Source organism: Hyperoodon ampullatus (assembly GCF_949752795.1).
Source record: "Hyperoodon ampullatus genome assembly, chromosome: 13".
Classification (NCBI taxonomy): Eukaryota; Metazoa; Chordata; class Mammalia; order Artiodactyla; family Ziphiidae; genus Hyperoodon; species Hyperoodon ampullatus.
Window position 1 is genome coordinate 12,547,532 of NC_136926.1, and position 27,563 is coordinate 12,575,094.

The window sequence follows — 27,563 nt, forward strand, 5'->3', positions numbered from 1 at the left end:
CCCATCTCGGCTGTCCACAGCCAGCCCTGGGAGGGTTGCGGAGACAGCTGAGGGTGGACATCTGGGAAGCGTGCCCAGTCAGTGGGAGTGGCCTGGGCACTGCCAAGTCAGCACAGCTTCGGGAGGGGGGCGCGCAGCGGGGCACCTGGGCCCACCTCTTACCTCCACCCTCACCCACACTCCGCCCCGGCCTGCCTTTGCCCTCCGTCTGCCCCAGCTGGCCCAGATGGTAGGTGCCTGCTGCATCCTGTCCCAAATAAGCCCCAAATTATCGGCTGTGCTGACTCTGAACCCCAGCATATATTTATCACCCTGCCTCCCAGGCCCTCAGCCGGGTCCCACTGGTACTTGCAGCCATCCCAGGAGGGAGGGGAGGCAGGGAGGGAGGGAGGAGGTGGCTGTGCCTGCCCCCACTCCCACCCCCTGGCTGGGGAGGTGCTAAGATGAACCAGGTGGCAGGATCCCAGCCAGTGGTACTGCCCTGCTGGTTAGTTCATGGTCCTGCAGGTGGCCGGCTCAGCATCCAATCCCAGCCCTGTCACCTCCTAGCCATTTCACCCTTGCTGAATCCTCTCTGTAAAGATGGGATTGTGGAGCCATTATACAGATGAGGACATCAAGGTTCAGAGCTTCAAAGGAACCAGCCCAAGGCCACACCACCCGGGGAGTGGCAGAGCTGGGATGCAACTTAGATCTGAATCCGTCTCCTGCAGCACACCATCACCCAAGTTTAGCTTCAAAGATCAGGGTGCCTCGGGTGAGAAAGGATTGTTTAAAAGATAACCAAAAGCAGGATAGAAAACGCAGAGATAAACCCACGCACATGTGGTCACCTTATCTTTGATAAAGGAGGCAAGAATATACAGTGGAGAAAAGACGGCCTCTTCAATAAGTGGTGCTGGGAAAACTGGACAGCTACATGTAAAAGAATGAAATTAGAACACTCCTAACGGTGTACACAAAAATAAACTCAAAATGGACTAAAGACCTAAATGTAAGGCCAGACACTATCAAACTCTTAGAGGAAAACATAGGCAGAACACTCTATGACATAAATCACAGCAAGATCCTTTCGGACCCACCTCCTAGAGAAATGGAAATAACAAAAAGAAACAAATGGGACCTAATGAAACCTAAAAGCTTTTGCACAGCAAAGGAAACCATAAACAAGACGAAAAGACAGCCCTCAGAATGGGAGAAAATATTTGCAAACGAAGCAGCTGACAAAGGATTAATCTCCAAAATTTACAAGCAGCTCATGCAGCTCAATATCAAAAAAACAAACAACACAATCCAAAAATGGGCAGAAGACCTAAGTAGACATTTCTCCGAAGAAGATATACAGATTGCCAACAAACAAAAAAGGATGCTCAACATCACTAATCATTAGAGAAATGCAAATCAAAACTACAATGAGGTATCATCTCACATCAGTCAGAATGGCCATCATCAAAAAGATCTACAAACAATAAATGCTGGAGAGGGTGTGGAGAAAGAGAACCCTCTTGCACTGTTGGTGGGAATGTAAATTGGTGCAGCCACTATGGAGAACAGTATGGAGGTTCCCTAAGAAACTAAAAATAGAACTACCATACAACCCAGCAACCCACTACTGGGCATATACCCTGAGAAAACCATAATTCAAAAAGAGTCATGGGGCTTCCCTGGTGGCGCAGTGGTTGAGAGTCCGCCTGCCGATGCAGGGGACACGGGTTCGTGCCCCGGTCTGGGAAGATCCCACATGCCGCGGAGCGGCTGGGCCCGTGAGCCATGGCCACTGAGCCTGTGCTCCGGAGCCTGTGCTCCGCAAGGGGAGAGGCCACAACAGTGAGAGGCCCGCCTACCGCAAAAAAAAAAAAAAAAAAAAAAAAAAAAAAAAAAAAAAAAAAAAAAAGAGTCATGTACCACAATGTTCACTGCAGCACTATTTACAATAGCCAGGATACGGAAGCAACCTAAGTGTCCATCAACATATGAATGGATGAAGAAGATGTGGCACATATATACAATGGAATATTACTCAGCCATGAAAAGAAACGAAATTGAGTTATTTGTAGTGAGGTGGATGGATCTAGAGTCTGTCATACAGAGTGAAGTAAGTCAGAAAGAGAACAACAAATACTGTATGCTAACATATATATGAAATGTAAAAAAAAAAATTTTGGTTTTGAAGAACCTAGGGGCAGGGCAGGAATAAAGACACAGAGAGAATGGACTTGAGGACACAGGGAGGGGGAAGGGTAAGCTGGGATAAAGTGAGAGAGTGGCATGGACATATATACACTACCAAATGTAAAATAGATAGCTAGTGGGAAGCAGCCGCATAGCACAGGGAGATCAGCTCAGTGCTTTGTGACCACCTAGAGGGGTGGGATAGGGAGGGTGGGAGGGAGATGCAAGAGGGAGAGGATATGGGGATATACGTATATGTATAGCTGATTCCGTTTGTTATACAGCAGAAACTAACACAACATTGTAAAGCAATTATACTCCAGTAAAGATGTTAAAAAATATATTATCAACAAAAAAATAAATAAAACAAATAAAAGATAACCAAAAGGACACCTTTAATTCAAAATTCAAATTGGGGATGATTCTTCTCTGATTCCATTCACGCTGAAACCAAGAGACCAAGACATATGAGAGCAGCATAAGGAGCTTAAATGAACTTAAGAGAAAAGCTGTTTCAGAGTCAAGACACTGTTGTAGCCATTTCTGGGGCTTCCCTCCCTGGATGTAATTTACAAGAGCAGCACTAATCCTTACTTGTTTGAAGTGGTTAGGTGTAGTCTGCTCTAAGTCAAAGGCCAAGCAAGATGGCACTTGGAATCCCTGTAACTTTCATAGGGTCAGTGGTCCCCAAATTAAGAAAAGTGTTTTGTTGCTCCCAGAACATTGCCAGCCCTTTGGACACCCCCCAAGCTAAGTGATCAGAGGGCCAGGAGAGCAATACGGGTGAACTGCCATTTACACAACTGCATATGTGTACTCTGATTCTGGTTTACCATCCATTCTGAACACCTTGGTTTTCCCATCAATAAAATGGGCAGGACTTCCCTGATGGCACAGTGGTTAGGAGTCCACCTGCCAGTGTGGGGGATACAGGTTCGAACCCTGGTCCTGGAGGATCCCACATGCTGCAGAGCAGCTGGGACCGTGTGCCACAACTGCTGAGCCTGCGCTCTGGAGCCTGCAAGTCACAACTACTGAAGCTCGCGTGCCCGGAGCCCATGCTCTGCAGCAGGAGAAGCTACCGCAATGAGAAGCCTGCACGCCTCAACAAAGTGTAGCCCCCGCTCACTGCAACTAGAGAAAGCCCGCATGCAGCAATGAAGACCCAACGCAGCCAAAAATAAGTAAATAAATTTATTTTAAAAATTAAAAAAAAATAAAATGGGCATGTATTGGGTACCCAGTAGTGTACGCACTAATGATGGTCTGTTCCTATCTTTTTCCTTCCAGACTCTGAGGTCAGAGACTGACTGCCTCACTGTAGTATCTGAATTCCTGGCACTCAGTAGTGAATGAGTGAATAGATGAATGAATGGACAAATGAACATATGAATCATAATAACAGCCTACTGTGTAGTGGTGTGCTGAGTTGTCTCAGACCAGCTTGCAAGAACAACTTATTAAACATTCAGGAATTTTGCAAGCCCATTGTTCAATTATTGGTAGCTTGAAATGGACCATGGTGGGAGTATTTACAACAGGGAAATGGGCAATGTTGCAAAGTAGAGCTTCCCCTCTGTTTTCTCAGGGCCTGTTTACCTGCACCCCACTGGATAGCACTTCCTGTGTCAGGCACTGTTTTAAGCCCTTTAGATATATGAATCCACATTTAACCCTCATAAACATCATGAAGAAGGCACCATTGTTATTCCCACTTTACAGATGGGAAACTGAGGCCCAGGGAGGCAAAGCCAGTTGCCCAAGTGTGGTTCGGTAGTCTGTTTCCCTTAGACGAATGAAGACCATCCTCACCATCTCTGGGCTCAGCTGCCCTTGGTGGCCTCACAGGTACCAGCCATTCTCACCGCAGCCACTGTTTGTAATCAGCTCCTCTGGGAGAAGAGAGGCAGTTGCCTGGTGACCAAAGTGTTGCCTAGCTCTCCGAAGGTCACACTGAGTGAGGGGGAGGATAAAGATCACCACACAGGGTGCCCCCTCTTGCAGGGCTTCAGACAACAGATCCAATCAGCCCAGCCAGACCCCACGCAGCACTCCAGACCTCCTTGGTGCTCTGACGCCATTAGCAGGATTGAATTAAAGGCCTGATGTCCTGGAACAGTGGCAGCAGGCTTTGTGTGCAGAGAGCCCTGCCGTGTGTGTGCATCATTGCCAGAGAAGGAGGCAAACCCCAGGCAGAGGGTGGGTGACCGCAGGGCCCCCAAACCTCACAGGTACTTCTGTCCAGCCAGTATTTGCCTCTGCATGTCCCTTTGGGACCACCGTTTGGGACAGTCATGGACTCCCCAAAGCTCAGCTTAGGGGTTAACAGTCTCTCCAGCGGCCATTCCAGCTCGAACATTCCAGATCTCTGCGGGGCCTTGTTTACCCTGCTGCATTGTCACCTCCTGTGTGTCTGTCTCCCACTCCTCCAGGACTCTCTTAAGAACAGAAGTGTGGCCCCAGCCCCCAGGCAGGCCCCTGTACACAGCAGGCCTTCGATAAATGGGCGATGAATCAATGAATGAACAAGCAAGCCTGCGTATTGTGCCTTCCTGCTGCCACAAGGAGCTCCCGATTATTTCTCCAAGCCCTGCCATCAGGAACAAATTCCCTGTGGTCATCACACCCAGCCTTCCAGCTCCCGCTGGCTGGTGAAGGCGGCTTGTATGGCAGCAGACCCAGGAGAGCGGATGGGGACCCTGAGAAGGACTCTCTAAGGAGGTGAGGTTTATGCTGAGATCTGAGGAGCCCCGATCACGGGAAAAGGGAGGGCAACGGAGTTCCTGGCAGAAGGGACCGGCACAAGTGCTTGTCTAGAAACTGACCGTGGCCAGCGGAGCTTGAGATGAAGTTGACTGTGCAGACAGATGATGGAGTAAAGACCACCTCCCTTCACCCCATACACTGGGAGTCTCTCCGCGATTACCCGAGGGGCAGGGCGAGGCCACGTGCCCCCTCCCTGCCCCAGGGCACTGTCCCAGGGCCTTTACCCCCACCCACCTGTACTGTACCAGCTCTGAGAGCAGCCATGCCAAGGGGGAGGAGATGCAGCCATGAGAACGTCATTTTCTATCTCCCCAGCAAAAAAACCCCAGCATTTAATCCTTGGATAATTTAATATAATAAAATTCCAGGAACAGATATTTTAAGTCCGAAGAAAATTGTGTCCAGCAGTTGTGGGTAATTCCCAAGGGGCCCAGGGCCCCATTTCTTGATCCAGAGGCCAGCTTGGGTTTCTAGATTCCTTCAGACCTGACATGCAGTCTCCCAGGCGGCTTTCCAGTTTGCTTGGACCAGCTGATGCCCCACAGCCAACATTTCCCCGGCTTGGCTAGGTCTCAGCACCGCCCGCGAGCTTTGCAAATGCACATTCCAGGTGCCGCCCCAGCTCTGTGAGTGTCCTGACAGAGTGTAAAGGGGAGCTGGATTTTCAACCTGGAGGGGGCTGATGCTGCTGCTCTGGCAGGTTTCAGGAGCCCCCTGGGCACTCTGAACGGCATCCTTGTCCCTGGAAAGGGCTATAACCCTCAGCTTGGACCTGTGGCCTGCAGGTATGGGCACCTGGTTCTCAGCACTCCCTCCCCAGTGCTCTGTGATGTGGATGTAGGTGGGCCGGATCCAGTCTCCATGACCACCGCCCCCCAGCGCTGTCAGCAGAGCCCAGCACCCAGGACAGACCCTGAATACATGCCAATCCTTGATGGCCACGTCACCAGGCACCGTGGAGCACAATGGCCTGGGCTTGAGACAGGGAAAGTGTTGACTTTGAATTGATGCCCTGGCTGTGTGACCCTTCTGAGAAGCAGTTCCTCTGTTGTAAAGTGGACATCATTCCACAGCGGCTCTCTTGCGCTGTGTCCCAGGCCAGGCCTTTCTGATCTATGTCTCATTAACTAGTATTATCCCCATCTTAAGGGGAAGGGATCATGGTTAGATAGGTGGCAGGCCTGGCCGGGGCCACCCAACCTGGTTACGGAACCCAACTTCTCCAGCCAGCTTCAGGCAAAACTTCTCCCAGAAGGATGGCATTCTCTCTGGTAGTTTGAAATGCAGCCTCCTGGGCCCTGCCTGAGTCAGAATCCCTGAACCTAAAGACTGAGAACGTCCCCACCCTAAGCAACTAGGCTAAGCAGCTAGGACAGGCCAGTCTTGTACGTGGGGGTGACCACTTCATCAGGGTGGGCTTTCCTGGAATAAGCCAAAGAAAGCCCCCCCACTTGCGCATTCAGGTTGGATGATTATTTATTTATTTATTTATTTATTTATTTTTGCGGTACGCAGGCCTCTCACTGTTGTGGCCTCTCCCATTGCGGAGCACAGGCTTCAGACGCACAGGCTCAGCGGCCATGGCTCACGGGCCCAGCCGCTCCACGGCATGTGGGATCTTCCCGGACCGGGGCACGACCCCGTGTCCCCTACATCGGCAGGCGGACGCTCAACCACTGCGCCACCAGGGAAGCCCAGGTTGGATGATTATTATTGTATTATCTTTATTGCTGTCCACCATAGAGATAATTAATGCTGTCCTTCTCCATTGTTCCCAGGGAGTTTCCCTCCTGACATCTGGGAGGATGTGTAGGGGAACAGGGTGGAGGAGGGCATGGAACCTCCGTGGCGTCTGATCCCTCCTACCTACACCCCCAAATCTGCTCACACCTTCTTCCCACAGCCGGCAGGGGTGCGGAAGGGGTGAGGCGCGACGAGCACGGCCGCGGTTGTGGGAAATAGGGAACCTGGGTCCCCCTCCTCTCCCCACCCCTCTCCCCGCCGTTTCCGGCCCGGGGCGGGGCGCTCCCCACTCCCGGCAATGGCAATGCGCGAAGCCGGAGCGCACTAGGACCGTGGCGCTCCGCCCGCCGCCGCTATAAGAGGCCGCGCTCGCACCCCACGCGGAACCCGCGGCTCAGACCAGTTCCTGGCGTCCCGACCTGTGTCGGACCCGAGGCCGGACCTGCCGCTGCGCAGCCGACGCCAGCCCAGGGCCTGGAAGGGACGAGCGTCCCCGGGCCCCCGCCGCGGGCACCATGGGCGCTACCCACTCCGCGTCCGAGGAGGTGCGGGAGCTCGAGGGCAAGACGGGCTGTGAGTATCCCGCGGGGGAAAGGGACGGGGACCGCGACCGCCGGCCGGCTGGCACGGGGGCTCCCAGCCCACGGCCACCCGCTGGGCTTCGGGCCACCGCGCTGTGTGACCTTGGGCTAGTAGCTGACTCTCTCTGCGCCTCAGTCTCCCCCTCCTTCAAATGGGTCCCCGCCGGCCACTTTGCAGGCTGCGGTGATGCTGAGTAAGTGTCGCGGCAGCTCTGCCTCGGTGCTCTCGGAGTTGGCTGGGAACCCCTGAACCTGGGACTGCGGACCTGGGAGGGAGCAGTGTCCGGGCTCCCGGGCCGGGAGAGCTAGCGCCCATGGACGCTCAGCTATTGTACGCGACCCGCACCTGAAAGTCGTTTGGATTCAGGATTACGCAGAGGGAGGAAAGTTTTTCAGTCCGGCAAGAGCTGGGAGGGAGCCCGGCCCCGCGACCTTAGCGCGGGTGAGCGGGTCTCCGAGCCTCCCGTCTGTGAAATGGTTTCAGGCGGGTCCCCCCCTATCCACCCTCCATGGGTAACTGGGAGGATTAAGCAAGGCAGCGCCCGAAGAGCACTTTGCTGGAGCCCGGCGACCTTCGTGGAGCTCGCCCGGACTCCCGGGCCCGCAGAGGGTGTGCGCCCCGTATCCGCCCGGGGCAGGGCGCACCGCACCGGCAGGTCGGGCTGCGGGCCGAGCTGACCGCAGCGAAGTGATGGCGGAGGCGCCTGACCGCCCAAGTCCAGCCGGGCTGGGAACTTGACCCTGGGCCCTGACCTCGGGGCACCCGGTTCTATTACGGGCTGTGAAGGGGGGTGTGGACTGAAGACCTAGAGAGGCCAGGTGAGTGGGCAGACTGGCTTTGGCAATGGGCAGACCGGGTGTCAGCCCCGCCAGCGCTACTTCCTGGCTGTGTGTCCTTGGGCTAGTCACTTTACCTCTCTCTGTCTCTGTTTCCTTTTTTCTAGAATGGGATTTCTGCTAGTATCTTGTAGATAAATGCTCAAGAAAACGGGAGCTGCAGCTGTTATTTCCAGTCAGGAGCTGGCTCCTGGTGCGTGCTTCAAGTTTAGTGCAGACAGTCAGCGTCTATGGTGGATCAGCTGGAGGGAGAGGCCCCGCCATTTGTGCGTGGGCTGAAAGATGACTCCTCCTGACTCCCAATCTAAACACCTGATTCCAAATCTAAACACCTGTTTCCAGGAGAATTGGGTGAAAATTACAGAAAGCCCTTAACAATTGGTGTCTGCGTCTACACATGCGTACATACACAGACATGTATGCGGACACCTTCCTGTGTACAAATATAGATAGCTATCTTCAACTGGAGAAAAGAAAAGTTGTGGTGCATATATATCATATGGAACCCCCTTTTTTTTAAAGAGGGGGAGTAAGAGTATATTTTTGTAACTTATTTGCATCAAGGAATTAAGAATAATGAATACTTACTGGATTTGGTAGAAAAGATGAAGGGGGGTGAGCTTTTCACTGTTAACTTTTTTATGTTTTCATTTTGAACCATGTGTGACTGTTTGACTTACTCAAAAAGTTTTATAAAGTCTAGTTCAACAAGGCGCACATGAGAGAGGAGGTAGGATTCCTGTCACCTGACTTTCTTGGATTTCCCCTGTTTTTATTATTTCTTGAATGCCCTCTGGCTGCCTTGAATCTGGCTGGTTAGAAATGGGGGTTCTCTGAGGCTGGGATCTCTGCAGGAAGGGTGGGCTGGCCGCAGTCTCTCAGGCAGCCCCCCTGTGGCAGGCAGTCTGGGGGAATTCCATCTGGTTGTGGGTTTGACAGGTGATAGGGCTGCAGAGCATGCTGGGAATCTTGTCAGTTTCCTGGGCCCAGCCTCCTACCCGGATGATTGAAGCTGAGGGTTCCGTGCTTTGTTGCTTTCCTAGAGGTGGCTGATGTGACTTCCCGTTTTGCTGCTCAGAACTCAGATTTCACACCCCCAAAGAGGGAGGGGAGACAGAGGAGGTCAGGGAAGGAGTTCTGAGGTCAGACTAGAGGGGAGGATAATGCCTTCCGTTATCTGAACTTCAAGTAGGTGGAAACTTCCCCCTAGTTCTGTGAAAGGGGTTGGCACAGTCTGAGCACTTTTATCCATTCAGACCCAGAGAGGTTGATTTTCTGAGGGGAGATGCACAGTATAAACAGATCCACCCACCGGTGTCAAGTTCCCTGAAGAAGATACAATCCGACGGCATGAGAGTTGGGGGAGGGGCAAGGAAACATTTCTTTTGAGGGGACCAGGAGGGCTTCTCGGGGGAGGTGATAATGGAATAGACCCAAGTAAGAAGGAGCCAGCTGCGTGAAGACCAGTCGGAAGTGCATTTGGAGCAGAGGGCACAGCAAATGCAAAGGTCCTTTGGCAGGAACAAGTTGAGGACGTGGACATAGGGCTCAGGTCGGGACAGGAACCTGATTTAAGGGGTCTTGATGGGTATGTAGCCTTGGGCAAGTCATTTATGCCCTGAGTGCCTCAGTTTCATGCACTATAAAATCGGGATAAAAGTGGTACCTTCCTCTGAGTTGTTGGGAAGGATTAAGTGAGTGAATTCACGTGAAGTATTTAGAACAAGCACAAGTGTTTAGTATTATCAGCCGTGCTTTAAATACATTGATAGGTCCTGGTTGCTCTGAGCCACAAGTAAGAGTTAAGTCTTGGTGCCAGTTCTTCACAGCTGCATGACCTTAAGCAAGTCATTTTACCTCTCTGAGCGTTAGTGCTCCCACCTGGATCGTGGGGTGGCGGTATAGATTCAACAAGAGGGTGTATGTATGTGTGGCAGTGCTTGACTTGGTATGGGAACGTCAGCTCCCAGCATCCTGCAGGCTGGGTGGAGTGTTCCTATAAGAACCCTTGGGAAGCATCCCTGAGAAGGGGGAAGAGCCTAGGTCCAGGGCAGCCAGAGAACAGGCTGTGCCCACAGAGTTGCTAGGCTTCCCCCGCCTCTCTGAGGAGCAGGGTGGTCCCTGATTTGAAGAATCAACCTGGTCCCTTTGCATGCACTGTCTTGGAATCCTCATGGTAATCCTCCAGGGAAGGTGGTACTATGGCCATTTTACAGAGGCTCAGAGGAGTAAAGCCACTTGCCTGCCGTCCCACAGCTCATAAACGGAGGAGTAGGGGACCTCAGGATCCCCAGGTTCACTGTCCTGCCACTGCTGTGCTTTCACTGTGTTTCGTTGCCCCTCAGATTTCTAGGAACCCAGAAGGGGTAGGGACAGCCTGCCCATGTGTTTTTCTCACCATCAGGCCTTTGTACAATCAGTTCCCTGTGCCTGGAGCACTCTTCCCATCTCACATAATTCGGCATTTGCATATGGCCATACTTCTGTAACCACCACCCAGGTGAAGATCGCGCACGTTTCCTCTTTTCCCCGTCTCTCTATTTGTGTGTGTGTGTGTGTGTGTGTGTGTGGTACGCGGGCCTCTCACTGTTGTGGCCTCCCCCGTGGCGGAGCACAGGCTCCGGACGCACAGGCTCAGCGGCCATGGCTCACGGGCCCAGCCGCTCCACGGCATGTGGGATCTTCCCGGACCGGGGCACGAACCCGTGTCCCCTGCATCGGCAGGTGGACTTTCAACCACTGCGCCACCAGGGAAGCCCTGCCTCGTCTCTTTATGAAACTCATGTTCTTCCTCGTTCAGAGCTCCGCTTAGCTATTGTTTCCTTCCAGAAAGCCATCCCCGGCTACCCTCCTTCCTACCTTTGTGTGCTAAATGCCCGTCCTCAGCACTCCCGCAGCCCCTGCATTCCCTCCCGTAATAGCTCACATCACACCCTGTTATAATTGTCAGCTTTGTCACCTGCCACCCCCTTGAAACTTGGAGCTCCCTGAGAGTGGGGAGTGTACTCAGTACCTTTGTACTCAGCTCACAAGAGGTTCACGTTGAAGGGGTGAAGGCCCTTGGGACTTTATAACCCGGGGAGTATTGCCCAGGAGCCAGTGTCTGGTATAAAATCTAGTGCCACACCAGCAGCTGGCCTTGGCCACGTCAGCCTCACCAAAAATAGGCCTGAGCGCAAGCTCGCTCACGCAGGGCATCCTTGGGTCCGCACGCCCACCTCTCCTTGCCTGTCAGAGTCTCATCGACTGATTTAAAACATGGACAAGTACTCCCAAGCATCTTTTCTGCACCAGGAAAGCTGACTACCTAGACTGTTAAAATTCATATTAAAAACCCGAGCGAAGGCATTCTGGTTGTGTGTCCAAGTGGTGAGCTGGCCTTTCTCCATGGCAGGCATGGTGTCAAGCCCAGTGTGTGTCCCAAGGTGTGACATGGACGCTGGACAGGAAGAAAGGAATCAGTCACTGTAGCGTGTTCCCTGTCCCCACCTTGAGCTGGCCTGGAGGTGGCCCCCGCTTCCTGTCCCCCCAACCCCGTGTCTGCTCCTGGAATTGGAAAGGAAAGAATACGAGGAGGAATCTGGGAAAGGTGGAGGGGTCTATTTTTTCCTTCAGGCTCCAGAACATCTCCACAGGCATGTCTACGTAGATGCCAAGAAGCTGCCAGAAGGAAGAAGAAAAATCAATCTCCCAGATCTAGAGTTCAGACCTCATGATGGTTAGAGCTAATGTTTATCGGGTGCCTGTCATCTGCCAAACACTGTGCTGAGCTATGAAGTTTCCCCGCAGTGGCTCATGGAATCCTCCCAGGAACACTGTGGCCTTCCCATTCCAGAGATGGGGAAGTCAAGGTTGAAGAGAGGACGTGACTGCCACAGGCCACTGAGAAGCAGAGGCAGGATTCAAGTCCTGGTCTGACCCCCGGACCTCATCCTTTGGGGAGGGAACCAGAGATGCGGGAGGCCTGTGTGGCCTGGGCTGGCTTCTAGGGGTGGCACTGCATTTTCCACTGGAATCTCCCGGCTGGGCAGTACTCCTGGGTTATAAAGTCTTCAAGCAGCCCCAGACCACAGCCCCTTCACCACATACCACATGCCCTGGTGCACCAGACACCTCCCCTGCCTTCCTGAAGCTCGGGGCCTTGAGGGGTAAGGGCGGACCGGCCAGTACCACTGTGTCCATCCTGTTGTCACCAAGGCTTGTGAAGCTAAATGGCCAACAAGACCTACTGGCTCCCTTTCCGTTTCCTCTGGGGTGGACTGTAGTTTTAACTTGGGATCCTTGGGGAGTTTCTGAAACCCATAAAGTGGGGTGCAGAATTGTGTCCGTGGGGCTCTGGGAGATGTGGACCCTCAGCTTTCCTGAGATTCTTAAAACAGTGAAGATGCATTCCACACTATGTAAATCAGATCCCAATAAGAAAGTAATAATAAGAGCACTGCAATTTTTTTAGGAGAATGAAAAATGGTGGCTCCCTGCTGAGGGAGGAACAAACTTATCTGGGAGGACTGGTCCCCAAAGGCTGAGCTCTCGGGGGCCCTGGGTGCAGTGGTCATGACCACAGCAGGGAGGGCCAAGTGCCCCCAGCCCTCTGGAACCTTCTCTGCCTTGGGCGGGTCATCCAGACCTCTGCCCACTCCCTGGGTGCTCCCAGTGTGGAAACGTGCAGAAAAGGGCTGGGTAGCAAGTGAACTAATTCCTGGGCAGCCAGAAGCACCCCCTGCCCTGGCCCATTTTGCACTCTGTGCCCCTGGATCCAGTCATCCCATGTTAGCAGTAGCTGCAGAATAGGGCTAGGAGGCCGGCGATCATCGGGCTTGCCCCATGCGGCAGTGCTGGGACGCCTGCTCCAGGCCGCAGCCCTCTCTGAGCCGCCGTTTTCACCCCTTTGAAGATGTGGCAGTCAACGAGATGGTCTAGAGCTGTGGATGAGGTAACAGCTGCTCTTTCTTGGGCCTTTTCCATCCATCATCTCATCCTCCTAAGAGCCCAGTGGGACTTTTGTTACCCGTTTACAGATAAGGAAACTGAGGCTCAGACACGCAGGTGACTGCTCAAGGTCACTTAGATACATACGTATAACTGAATCACTGTGCTGTACACCTGCAACTAACACGATTTTGATTTTATAAATCAATTATACTTCAATAAAAACAAATAAAGTGTAATTAAAATAAAGGTCACTTAGATGCTGTGTGTGGAACCCAAATTCAAAACAAGGCCTCTTTAATGGTATAGATTATCTTACTTGCAAAGCAGAAGTAGAAACGGGTAGAGAACAAATGTATGGATACCAAGGGGGGAAAGGGGTGGGGTGGGAGGAATTGGGAGACTGGGATTGACACGTATATATTATTGATACAATGTATAAAATGGACAGCTGATGGGAACATGCTGTATAGGACAGGGAACTCACCTAGTGCACTGTGGTGACTTAAATGGGAGGGAAGTCCAAAAGGGAGGGGATATCTGTATGTGTATGTATGGCTGATTCATTTTGTTGTGCAGTGGAGGCTGACACAACATTGTAAAGCAACCATACTCAATAAAAATTAAATAAATAAAAATAAATTTAGGAATACACTGTAAAAAAAGAAGAAAAGGCTCTCTTTCGGGTGCAAGGAGAAACTGCCTCTCCCATGTGACATAATATAGGTGGAGAGTGTGAATGACCCCAAGTCATATTATCTGTGAGAGGCAACACTGCTGCCCCATGACCTTGTTAACAGTGTTCCACACACTTGTTTACCCAGCTGGCAATCGGACCTCAACCTCAAGGCAGATAGGATTAGCTCTGGGTGATGTGGAAAGCTCTAGAAGTGTGGGCTATGCCCCCCAAACCCCCAGGGAGGGCAAGCTTGGTGATGAGCAGTGTGAGGGGTGTGGGGAGGGCTAAGAAGAAGAGACCCCCTCCATTTCCTGGGTCTGACTGTGTGGCTCACGTCTGTTTCAGAAGTTGTGTTTTCTCTGCGTGAAAGCAACTGGCAATCTACTCCAAGACTTCCCAGCTCCACGGATTAGTAGTAATTAGATCCCTTATGCATCTTTCTTTCTCACCTCCCCCATCCCCACGCTGGCAGGATAATTTTTCTGTGAGTTAATGGTTCCCAGAATGCAGCATGGAATTTAATCACTGCTCAGATATGCCATACGGCCCAATCCTACAGAAAAAAAAGCCTTGATAAGATGCTTCTACTTTTGCAAAGCACTTTAGTATCTGCTATCTCAAGCCCGGGGAACAAGGCGTTTTTGGCTCAGGAGTGCCCACTGCTTTGGGAAGATAAGGCAGGGCCTCCTTTTCCCAGCTTGGAGAGGCTGGGCAAGGTGACGAGGAGGAGCCTGGCACCCTGGTCCTGCCAGCCATCCTGTCGCCGTCTCCATCTTTATTATTAATTCATAAAACCAGAAGGTCAAGTGGGTGATTTCTGCCAGTGGTGGAAATCACCTTAAGCGTGAGGACAAAAAGGCCCTTTGTTGTCCCAAGAGTGTGACCTTTGTGGACGGGCAGGCTGTCAGAAGTGGGCCTTCTGTTCTCAGCACAGCTCCCTGGGAGGTGAAAGGGAGCAGTTAGGTCTCAGGGCCTAACTCTGAGGAGGGCCGGGAGGGAGGGCCGGTGGCCAGGCAGGAGACAGCAGCACGGTTGGTGTGGCTGAGTTATACAGCGATGGAAAGAGAAGGGGGGCGCCTTCCCAGCTCCTGAGCACCCATGCCAGGGTCTCAGTGATCAGAGAATCCCAGGTGAGCACCCAGCACTTCACAGGCCTCACCCACCTGGTAGTTCTCAGGGGTTCCCTTATCTTGTCCTCTCCTGCATCTCCAAGGCCTCAGCCAGAGTCCCACATGGACACAGACTAGCCTTCCACCACCTTGACCTTTACCAGCAGGTAGATGTGGGTTTGAATCATGACGCTGCTGTTTACTGTCTAAGCAAGAAACTTCGCCTCCCTGAGTCTTAGTTTCCTCAGCTGTATGATGGGAATGTGTCCCGGGGCTGCTGTGAGGATAGAATGAGAATTTGAGTAAAGCTCTTCACACGTCATAAGTGTTCAACAGTTGTTGGCAGGTACAGATCATTTCGATTGTAAACCTTTTAGAAGCTGGCCATATATCTCCTTTTTAAGGGTATTCTGTAACGTCCTTCAGTAATTCATATCACTTGTGACACACCTGCCATCTTTGACATGCCTCAAGTTTGTCATTTTCTTGATGTTGTGCTAATGATCGGGGACCTTAGCATACTTTAATTTGTATCACTCTGTAGTATTTTTTCTTTAATTTAAAAACCTACGTATTGGTTTTTGTTTTATGCAGACTCTATTAATTTTTGCAACCATTCTTCCTTACAGATTCAGTTTCTTTTTTTTAATATCTATTTATTTTGGCTGTACGAGGTCTTAGTTGTGGCACACAGGATCTTTGTTGCGGCATGCAGGATCCTTTTTTAGTTGGGGCATGCGGGCTTCTTAGTTGTGGCATGCGAACTCTTAGTCGTAGCATGCATACGGGATCTAGTTCCCCAACCAGAGATCGAACCCGGGCCCCCTGCCTTGGGAGCACAGAGTCCTACCCACTGGACCACCAGGGAAGTCCCGAAATTCAGTTTCTTCTTATGTAACACACCTTTCCATGGAGTTTGCAACGAGTCTCTGTGAGTTGTCAGCTTTGTCTGAAAATGTCTTTATTTTGCCAGGCTACAGGAATGATCATTTGGCTGGGTATAAAATTCGAGGTTGCTGCACGTTTTCTCTCAGCACTGAGTTTTTGGTCTCTTTTTGCTGTTGAAAAGTCAGCTCTTTTGTCTGATTGATATTTCTTTGTAGGAATCTGCTTTTTCTCCTCTGTTTAAAAATATTTGCTGGTGGTGTTTTTTTAGGTGCTTTGTGTAGGTGTGGATTTAATTTATCCTGCCTGGGAATGGTTTCTGCTGTATTATCCTAAAATTGACTGATATCTTCCATAATGAAGATAATATCTCTCCCCTTTCTCCTAATCTTTTTCCTCAGTAATTACTTTTGAAAGGGGATGAACCGTGTCATTCTGTCCTGAATGCCTCTTTACTGTTCTTGCATATTTCCTATCTTTTTGTTGCTCTGTGCTGTATTATGATTTGTTTCCTTAGGTCTGTCTTCCAATTCACTAATTCTCTCTTTAGCTATTACAGCTTTGCTGCCTTAACCCAACTTAGTTTTTTTAATTCCATAGACTTAAAAAAAAAACATTTTGTAAGTTCTATAAGGTTTTCAGATTCACTGCTTTGGTCATAGGGCACTGTTCTTATATTATTTGTAATAATTTAAAGCTTACTGTATAGTTTCTGCTGTCTCATCTTCTTGGAGATCCATTCCATTTATTGTGTCTGCTGACTCTCCCATATGGTGGTCATTTGCTGTGTAGTTTGGTTTTTGATTCTGAGCTCATCTTTGGGCTGGCTCCCCCCTGGTTTTCACTCATCTCCAGATTCATGCTGAGGCCAAACCAAGTAGAGATGGGCTTAGCTGAAGTACCTCCCCCATGAGAGTACCCTGTGCCCTGGGCTATAGAAGTACCTCACACAGTGCTTTGCATTTGTTGTTCTGGGTACCTTAGGGCTTTCACTGGTCTGGAAACACTTTTACATTAATTCCTCAATTTGGCTTTCCTGCACCACAGAGGTTTGGATTTTTCTCTCGTGAATGACACAGGCCTGGAGTTTTGATTCATCACAGAGTCCCCCTCCTCTCCGCTGCACCCGCCACCTATTCTGCAGAGTCAGCTTCCTTGTTGATTCTCTGGGCCAGCAGGGAACATTTTTCTCTCCCACCTTATATGGAGAGGCAGCCCTTTGTGCTCTAGCTTTTGATAGGAGTCTCACTTCTAACTCATGGACCCATGGCCACTGCTGTCACTCAGTGGGCTAGAAGCCACACCTTTTCTGTGAGAGCCTGGAAATATCCTGGTACCCCTGGGCCACCTCACGTGCTGGGTCTGAGTCCCCTCCTTGCTTCTGGCACCTGGGGATTTCCCTTTCTTTCAAGCTTAGTGATGTCTTAAATTTTTTTCTTATTTTTGTCCCGTGCTTCATAGGTTCATAGTGGAATGCAAAGTCTGTGTTAGCTCCTTGTAGAAGGAAATGGAGTTCTTTTTTTTTTTTTTTTTAATATTTTTTTATTTTTTGGCCATGCTGCGTGGCATGTGGGATCTTAGTTCCCCAGTGAGGGATCTACCCCACGCCCCCTGCTTTGGAAGCGTGGCGTCTTAACCACTGGACCACCAGGGAAGTCCTGAAACTGGAGTTCTTTACCTAAATGTCCTACCATAATAAGCCCTCATGCTTTTGGTAAATCTGGAGCTGAAGATAGTTCTGGAAGAATGTGAAAACCAGTCCCCTAGAGGCTCTGAAAAGTGCCCAAATCTCCGCTGATTAACTGTTGCTTTTCTCCCTTCCTCATCTTTAGTCTTTTTATTAAAATGGAGACATCTCTCTTTGTTTAGTGATGTAAATGGTATATATTCATTGTCCCAGTCACTTCTTAGTTTTGGCAGACAGCACAGCAGATGGTCATGAGAACAGATTCTGGAGTCACAGACCTGGGCTCAGATCCCAGTTCTGCCACTCATATCTGTGTGAACTTCAGCGAGTGACTTACCCTCTCTGAGAGTCAGTTTCCGTATCTGTAAAATGGGTGTGATGACCCCCAGGAGAGGCAGGCACTGTGATGAGGACTAAATAAGATCATGTGTGTCAAGTGTGTGGCTTAGTTCCTGCCTCTGAGTAAATGCTGACGCTTGGTGGTGGTTATTACTGCTCTAAGGCAATCGGGAAAGAACAGAGGCTAGCCATAGGAAGGTGAGCGTGGATGAGCAGAGCGTGGTCTGTGTGATTTTGAGAGTCATGCTCCCCCACCCGGACAGCTTTCTGAGTTGTCTCATTGCTCATGAGGGGAGGATGTTTTCTAAAATCATGTCCCTTCAGTCTGTCCCAGAGTCCCCTCCAGTCCTGAGATTTGGAGGATTCATTCTGTGCAGAAAACAAAACAAAACGAAATATCCTAACAAGACCCTCTGTACCTAAAATAAATGCCGTCCTCAGGCTGGCATGGGCCTGGGGCAGCTCTTCCTGGGAACCCCTCAGCTTTTGCACTTACAAAGTGGGTTGAAGTTTTCGAGCAAAGGGTTGAAAGCTGCTGGAGGAAGGCCAGCAATTAATCTTGTCATTGCTTCTGCTTTGGAATAGAATTGAGTTTGATAACTTCATTCTCAAGACCGAGTGCACCCAGGTGCATCTTTGGATTACTTTAAATTCCCAGCAGTGAGGTGTGGTCTGAAATGTGTACACGCCCGGCACATGGCTTCCAAGGGGCAGGCAGGTGGAGGAGAGGAACGGGGCATCCGGCACCGTGAAGCGTCGTGTGCGTGCCAGGCATGTGGGGGAGAGTCCCTTCCAGGCTGTGGAGGCCGGTCCCTCGCTCTCCCTCCCCAGGCCCTGGCTTAGTCATTGCTTGGGCTGTAATTCCAGGAGGTACACAAGTTCTCTCTCCCCTGGGATCCTGGAGGCAGCTGAAGAGCCACATAGGTACCATGAGATTATTGCTTTGGGGACATAATAATAGCAAGCATGGCGGCTCCAGGATCTTATGCTCCTCCGGCCAGGTCCAGTGCTGAGTGTGTATATGATTTTTTTTTCAATGGGGGCAAAATTCACATAACATGAAATTTACCATCCTAACCATTTTATTTTATTTTTATTATTTATTTTGGCCACACCATGCGGCTTGCAGGACCTTAGTTTCCCAACCAGGGATTGAACCTGGGCCCCCAACCGTGGAAGCGTGGAGTCCTAATCACTGGACCAACAGGGAAGTCCCCCAGCTTAACCATCTTAAAGCATACAATTCAGTGGCATTAAGCCCATTCTCAATGCTGTGCCACCATCGCCACTGTATTTCCCGACCATCTTCATCACCCCAAAAAGAAGCTTCAGCAGTCACTCTAATCTCCCAACTCGTAGCCCCTGGCAACCACTAACCTACTTTCTGTCTCTATGGATTTGCTTACTTTGGGAGATTCATATGAAAGGAAGCATACAGTAGTGGCCTTGCATGTCTGGCTTCTTAATGTCATGTTTTCAAGGTTCATCCAGGTTGTATCAAGTGTCACTGCTTCATTCTGTCTCATGGTGGAATAATGTTCCATTGGATGGAGATGCCACATTTTGTTCATCTGTTCACAAGTAGATGGACATTTGGGTTCCTACGTTTTGACGATTATGCATATTGTTTATGTGATTTGATTGTTTTTCATGGTATGAACAGCCACATGTAGGCAGTGCTATTATTATCTCTGAATTACGGAGGAGGAAGTAACAGTCTTGGGGAGAAGGTTTATTAGGAAGTCGAGAAGCTGGGGGTTGAACCTGCAGCTCTTGGCAGCGATGGGGTTATTAGCTCACCTTTCTGTCTGGCTGGGCGCATCTCTGTGTTGCAGGACCTCGGCCAATGCCTGGGTTGAGTACTGGCCAATCTCTCGGGACACAGCAGGAGAGCTTTGGGGGTCCTGGAAGCCACCAAGCCCTTCCCAGTGATGCCACTTGGAGTCCCAGAGCCTGCATCCAGGCTGGCACTGCCGGGGGAAACAGGGAGGCAGAGTGGCTCTGGGGCGCCCCTGGAGAAAGCAGCCAGCATGCTCTCAACCACCCTTGCTTCTCTCAGCTGTGTCTTGAGCGCCCTTCCCTACCTGGACTGCTACAACTGCCCACCTCTCAGTGGGTTCCCAGCCCCATCATCTGCATCAGCCCTCCATTCGGTTGCCGGGCACATTGGGATCTTGTTCTGTCACTTAGCATCCTCCGGAAACTCAGGGTGAAGTCTAAATGCCTTAGTCTGACGTGTGTGCCCCCCACTCCTGTGCCCCTGTTCCTAGTCCGCCTCCCGCCCGTGCTAAAGGGCTTGGAGCTCCCCGAGTTCTTCCCACTCTGCCTGCGCCAGCCCTCAGCCCCTGGGATCCCATCGGGCATCACCTCCCACCCCACCCCCGTGGACTGGAAGCCCTGCTCCAACTTTGGTGCTCCTTGGCAAGCGGACACTGCACTTAGGACCCTGGATCCCAGCTAGGTGAGGGCTCTGCCTTTTGTGTCTGCATCCTTGGCATCTGGCAGGTGCCCAGCAAACCAGAGGCACTCAGTAAATATCTCTTAATGAGTGGTGGGGGCACCTGTCAGAGGGTTGAGCAGATACAGGTGCGCCACGGAGGAGTCCGTCAGGCCCTCACACCCCTGAGGGCAGCCCAGATTCTGGGAGGAAGAAGCAAGTGGTATTCTATATGCCCCTCACCACCAGGCTCAAATAGCCCTGATCACCCCGTAGCGGATGTGGGTAAATGGGGATCTTCGGTTTCCTCTCAAGTCAAGTGAGGGAGGCTGGACCTTGTGGGAGATTTCGGGCCTGTTTCTCGGCGCCTAGTCTCCTCCCGCCCTCCTTCCTGAGTGTTGTCTCTGACCCCTGGTCTGTACGACTCTCCTTCCCCAGTGACTCCTTGCTTAGCATACCAGGGTGGCGGCCTGACTTTTCGGGCCAAGGCCAGGCAGAGACCCCATATCCATTAGCACCCCACTCATGCACTTTCTGTGTCCGTAGATTTGCCTATTCTGGGCATTTCACATCAATGGAATCACACACTATGTGGCCTTTTGTGTCTGGTTTCTTTGCCTCAGCAGAATGTGTTCCAGGTTCATCCACATTGTAGCAGGTGTCAGTACTCCATCCTTTTTTATGGCCAAATAATATTCCATTGTACGGATAGAACACTTTTTTACTAAATCAATTTTTAATCAAATATTGTTCTTTGTTTCCTTAAATATGTAGTTTTTAGTAAACAAGCAAACTGAATATGGGAGGAAAAACTATTTGTGCTGCCTGCCTTTTTTCTTCTTCCAGTTTTACTGAGATATAATTGACATACAGCACTATATAAGTTTAAGGTGTGCAGCATGATTTGATTTACATACATCACGAAGTGATGATCGCAATAAGTTCTGTGAACATCCATCATTTCATATAGATACAAAATTAAAGAAATAGAAAAAAACCTTTTTTTCTTGTGATGAGAACTCTTAGGATTTTCTCTCAGTAACTTTCATGTATAACATACGGCAGTGTTAATTATATTTACCATGTACATTACACCCCTAGTACTTATTTTTTAAATTTAATTTTAAATTTCTATTGGAGTATAGTTGATTTACAATGTTGTGTTAGTTTCAGGTGTACAGCAAAGTGATTCAGTTATACATATACATATATCCATTTTTTTTCAGATTCTTTTCCCATATAGGTTATTACAGAACACTGAGTTCCCTGTGCTATACAATAGGTCCTTGTTGATTATCTGTTTTATATGTAGTAGTTTGTTTATGTTCATCCCTAACTCCTGATTTATCCCTCCCCTCCATCTTTCCCCTTTGGTAACCGTAAGTTTGTTTTTCAAGTCTGTGAGTCTGTTTCTGTTTTGTAAATAAGTCCATTCGTATCATTTTAAAAAATTCCACTTGTAAGTGATATCATATGATATTTGTCTTTCTGACTTACTTCACTCAGTATGACAATCTCTAGGTCCATCCATGTTGCTACAAATGGCGTTATTTCATTCTTTTTTATGGCTGAGCAATATTCCACTGTATATATGTACCCCATCTTCTTTATCCATACCTCTGTCGGTGGACATTTAGGTTGCTTCCATGTCCTAGCTATTGTAAGAGTGCTGCAGTGAACATTGGGGTGCATGTATCTTTCAAATTAGTTTTCTCCAGATATATGCCCAGTAGTGGGATTGCTGGATCGTATGGTAGTACTATTTTTAGTTTTTTAAGGAACCTCCATACTATTCTCCACAGTGGCTGTATCCATTTACATTCCCACCAACAGTGCAAGAGGGTTCCCTTTTCTCCACACCCTCCCCAGCATTTGTTTGTAGATGTTTTAACATCTTTATTAGAGTATAATTGCTTTACAATGGTGTGTTAGTTTCTGCTTTATAACAAAGTGAATCAGTTATACATATGTCCCAATATCTCTTCCCTCTTGCATCTCCCTCCCTCCCACCCTGCCTATCCCACCCCTCTAGATGGTCACAAAGCACCTGTGCTATGCGGCTGCTTCCCACTAGCTATTTTACGTTTGGTAGTGTATATATGTCCATGCCACTCTCTCACTTTGTCCCAGCTTACCCTTCCCCCTCCCCGTATCCTCAAGTCCATTCTCTAGTAGGTCTGCATCTTTATTCCCATCTTGCCCCTAGGTTCCTCTGACCTTTTTTCTTCTTCTTTTTTTTAGATTCCATATGTATGTGTTAGCATACAGTATTTGTTGTTCTCTTTCTGACTTACTTCACTCTGTGTGACAGTCTCTAAGTCCATCCACCTCACTACAAATAACTCAGTTTTGTTCCGTTTTATGGCTGAGTAATATTCCATTGTATATATGTGCCACATCTTCTTCATCCATTCATCTGTTGATGGACACTTAGGTTGCTTCCATGTAAGAATGCTCAACATCATTAATCATTAGAGAAATGCAAATCAAAACTACAATGAAATATCATCTCACACGGTCAGAATGGTCATCATCAAAAAATCTACAAACAATACATGCTGGAGAGGGTGTGGAGAAAAGGGAACCCTCTTGCACTGTTGGTGGGAATGTAAATTGATACAGCCACTATGGAGAACAGTGTGGGGGTTCCTTAAAAAACGAAAAATAGAACTACCATATGACCCAGCAACCCCACTACTGGGCATATACCCTGAGAAAACCATAATTCAAAAAGAGTCATGTACCAAAATGTTCATTGCAGCTCTGTTTGTAGACTTTTCGATGACGGCCATTCTGACCAGTATGAGGTGATACCTCATTGTAGTTTTGTTTTGCATTTCTCTGATAATTAATGATGTTGAGTGTCTTTTCATGTGCTTTTTGACCATCTGTATGTCTTCTTTGGAGAAATGTCTATTTAGATCTTCCACCCGTTTTTTGATTGGGTTGTTTTTTTTGATACTGAGCTGCATGAGCTGCTTTCTTAATCCATTCACCTGTTGATGGACATCTGGGTTGTTTCTACCTTTTGGCTGTTGTGCATCATAGTGCTGTGAACATTCATTTATGGGCTTTTCTGTGGGCGTATGTTTTCATTTATCTTGGTTATATACTTAGGAGAAGAATTTCTGGATTGTGTGGTAAATCTATGTTTAATTTATTGAGGAGTCACCAAACCCTTTTCCACAGCAGCTGTGCAATTTTCCATCCCCACCAGCAATGTCTGAGGGGTCCAATTTCTCCACAGTGTCACAAACGCTAGGTATTTTCTGTTTTACTTTTCATTATAGCCCTTGAAGTTAAAATTTTTTTAATTTAAATAAGATTACACAAGTAATCCCTATTAATTGCAGAAAAGTTAAAGGACAGATAAGCAAAGGTAAGGAGCTAGAGGAGGGAAATGTCCTGTCATTCTACTATCTGGAACAATTTACTATTTTGTTGTGACCCTTTCATAATTTTTCTTGTGCACACACTTGTATAACAATATGAACTTTCATGTAAATGAGATCTTTGTAGCCTGTTGGTTTTTCCATGTAATGATATTCCATGAACATTTTCTGATGCCCCACGATATTATAAACATATTTTCTCAGGCCGTGTAGGATGCACCAGGATTTATTTAACCTGTTTCCCATGGCCCAGCATTGCCCCAATTTTTTACTGTTTGAAACAGACAACGATGATTACTCTTATCTGTTTATCTTTGTACATATGTCTCTCTTCCTCAGGATTCATTCCTAGGGATCAAGTTGCTGCTTCAGAGCGTGTATACCAAGCACTCTCCAGCACAAATATAATGTGAGGTGGAATAATTCTAAATTTTCAATGAGCTATAGATGGAATGTAATTCCCAATTTTCTAGTAGCCACATTAAAAAAAAAAAAGTAAAGAAACAGGTGAAGTTAGTTTAATAATATATTTAACCCATTATAACTAAAATATTATTTCAAATATAATTAATATAAAAATTATTAACACAGTTTACGTTTTTTTCGTACTAAGTCTTTGAAAGCTGGTATATTTTTTTACACTTCAGCACATTTCAGTAGCCACATGTGGCTCTGTATTGGGCAGTACAGGTGTATACTTTTTTGTTTAAGCTTTTGATACAAAATGACAAGTCGCTCCGTGCCCGCCCCCCAAAACTGGGCAGATTAAACTCCCACCAACCCCATGGAAGGGTGTACATTTCCCTCAGGTTGAAATCTAATACCCAAAATAACAAGCTCGAGATGCCGGACTCAAGGTGTCTCTGCCTCTCGTTCCCATGGCAACTGTGACCTCACAGGGGCCTGGAGAGAGGGCTCAGAGTGAGGAGCGGGGAAACTGGAAAAGCTTCCGTGCCGGGAACCCTTGAGGGGACAACAGACAGGGCCTTCCAGGGTGTGACATGGGCACATGTGTATCAGGCGCTCACGGGACAGACCTTACAGGGGGCCCAGGGTCAGCCTGGGGGGCCGGAGTTGAGGGAACAGGAGCTTAGCTGAGGGCTGAGCTCTTGGCTCTGATGATTTGAGTGCCAAAAAGAGGGGACCAGAATTAGGGAGTTTGTCCTCCTAATTCCTCTGCTTTCAATCAAGCAGGACAGAAAGGTGCGTGTGTCATGTGTGCATGCACTTTGGATGCAATTAGCTGGAAACTCTTCATTAGAGAAATCTGATCTGAGATGGTTTATGGTTTACACAGTGCTTCCTGTCTATGTGAACTTGGGCAGGTCTCAGTGTTCCCATCTCTAGGTTGGGGAGCAAACTGCCCCTACCTGATAGGATTGATTGAGGGTTATGTGAGCCAAGGGTTGTCAAGAGTAGAGTCGAACACAGTGCCCAGGACACAGCTTGATGAATGCCTGTTGTTAATTAATGGCTATTGTTGTCCTGATTATACACTAACGTCTTTTTTAATGTCTTTATTGAGATATAACTCACGTCCCCTGCATTTCACCCATTTAAAGTGTCCTCAGTTTGTAGTATAATCACAGGGTTGTGTTAACAATCTAATTTTGGAACATTTTCATCCCCCTCAAAGAAACTCCTTTGCTATTAGCAGTGATTCCCTCTCTCTTTCCACAGCCCCAGGCAACCACTGGTCTACTTTCTGTCTCTATGGCTTTGCCTCTCTGAGTGTTTCGTATAAATGGAAACCCGCCAGGTGTGGCTTTATGACGGGCCTCTCTCACTTATTTTTCATGGAGGTGGTTTAGGAGCGTGTGGTTGGCATTAATTTCTGATCATTATTTTGCAACAGATCAGTGTATTTAAAAAAAAATTACTGAAATATAGTTGATTTACGATGTGTTAGTTTCAGGTATATAGCAAAATGACTCAGTTATACATATATATATTCTTTTTTAGATTCTTTTCCATTATAGGTCATTATAAGATATTGAGTATACTTTTCTGCTATACAGTAGCACCTTGTTCATCTATTTTATATATAGTCGTGTGTGTATGTTAATCCCAAACTCCTCATTTATCCCTCCCTACCCCCTTCCCCCTTTGGTAACCATAAGTTTGTTTTCTATGTCTGTAAGTCTATTTCTGCTTTGTAAATAAGTTCATTTGTATCATTTTTTAAGATTCCACAAATAAGCAATATCATGTGATAATTTGTCTTTCTCCGGCTTACTTCACTTAGTGTGATAATCTCTAGGTCCATCCATGTTGCTGCAAATGGCATCCGTGTATTTTTTCTTGATCTGTGGGTTAGAGCTGAGAACTCTAATTGGCCAATGTAATCTGATCACCCAAAGCGAGGCAGTGTGGGGTGTCAGTTAAAAAGAAAACCTAAACTAAACCACACATGTTCTGCCAGACAAACTAAGTTCAAATCCTGGGTCTGCCTCTTTCAAGTTTAGTGACCTTGAGCCGGTTACTGATCTCCTCAGAGCCTCTGTGTGTCTGTAAAATGGGAATCATCTGTCTGTTGGTCATTGGGTCATGGAGAGGATTAAACAAGCACACACGTGCCCAGGATGCAGTACTTGCCAATGATGATTCACCACTAACAATATTTTTGAGATCCCTCGGCTGTCCCATATGGGACCATATTGTGTGCTTAATATATTCGTTATATGACTAATAAATATATACTGCATATTAGAGAAGGTTTGGAAAATATAGATGAATCAAAGCAAAACAAACAGAGTCTTTAATCCCAGCATTGAGAGATAATTGCTATTACTATTTGGGGAAAACAGGTCGATTTTCTTTCCTTACTTATATACATTTGTATATATTTAGATGTTTTCCCAATGGGAGTTCATGCTGTTTTCATAGCGGTTGTTTTTAGACAACATTATGTTGGAATGTATGTTCACATTCAATACACAACTGTCACTTTCAAAGGCAGCATCTTTTTTTAAAAATTGGCTAAACCTACCATAAAGTATTTAACTGATCTGCCCTTGGTGGGCCCTGAGGTTGAGTCCAGTTTTTACACTATTGTAGAGAATGCAATGGTGAACAGTTACGTACTCTTCTTGTTGTACCCGTTGGATTTATTCTTTCAGGATAAATCCCCACTAAGTAGAATTGCTGAGCTTCTTAAGTAAATGTTTTATTCCGATATCACGTACAGAAGAGTGCATCACTAGTGAGCATGCAGATCCCCAAACTTTCTGAGAACACATCTATGTAACCTGCAGCTGGATCAAGAATTAAACGCTTCCAGTTCCCAGAAACCCTCTCATGCCCCATTCAAATTACTGCCCCCTCAAGGGCAACTTCTATCCTAACTTTTTAAAAAATTAAGACGTTATTATGAGCCATTTTAGGTTAACACCAAAATTCAGGGGAAGGTACAGAGATTACTCATGGCCCCCTGCCCCCCACACACTCACAGCCTCGCCCACTTTCAGCATCCCCCACCAGAGGGGACATTTGTTACAATCGATGGACCTCCATTGATACATCATCACCCAGAGCCCACGGTTTACATGAGGGTTCTCTCTTGGCGTCCTACATCCTACGGGTTTGGACAAATGTATAATGACATGTATCCATAATTATAGTATCATACAGAGTAGGTTCACTGCCTTAACAATTCTCTGTGCTTTGCCAACTCATCATTCTCCTGGTAACCGCTGACCTCGTTGCCGTCTCAGGAGTTTTGCCTCTTCCAGAATGTCATGTAGTTGGAATCATACTGTATGTAGCCTTCCTATCCTGACTTAACACTGCAGATGAGTTTTGCCCATTTTTGAGCTTTATGTAAATGGAATCATAAAGTAGGTACTCTTCCATGTCTGGCTTCTTCTGCTTGTTATTATGTTTTGGAACTCACCCAAGTTATTGTCCATACTCTTTGTTCATTTTCACTGCTGTATCCTATTCCATTACTTGCATATACCACACATTTTATCTATTCTGCCATTGCAGGGCATTTGGATAATTTCCAG

At 48.0% G+C, this 27,563-nt stretch overlaps 1 protein-coding gene across 2 annotated transcripts in view; it reads left to right on the forward strand.

Annotated features, from left to right (window-relative positions):
* Window positions 1-7,196: 7,196 nt before the first annotated feature.
* The window catches only part of TESC (tescalcin), a gene marked incomplete at both ends in the record, with an annotated part of 63,521 nt that continues 43,154 nt past the window's right edge, over window positions 7,197-27,563 (forward strand). For both annotated transcript variants that reach the window (XM_079717883.1, XM_079717884.1), the window contains one exon: window positions 7,197-7,254. In XM_079717883.1, the coding sequence (XP_079574009.1) occupies window positions 7,197-7,254 (58 nt within the window). The remainder of the gene's footprint in view (window positions 7,255-27,563) is intronic.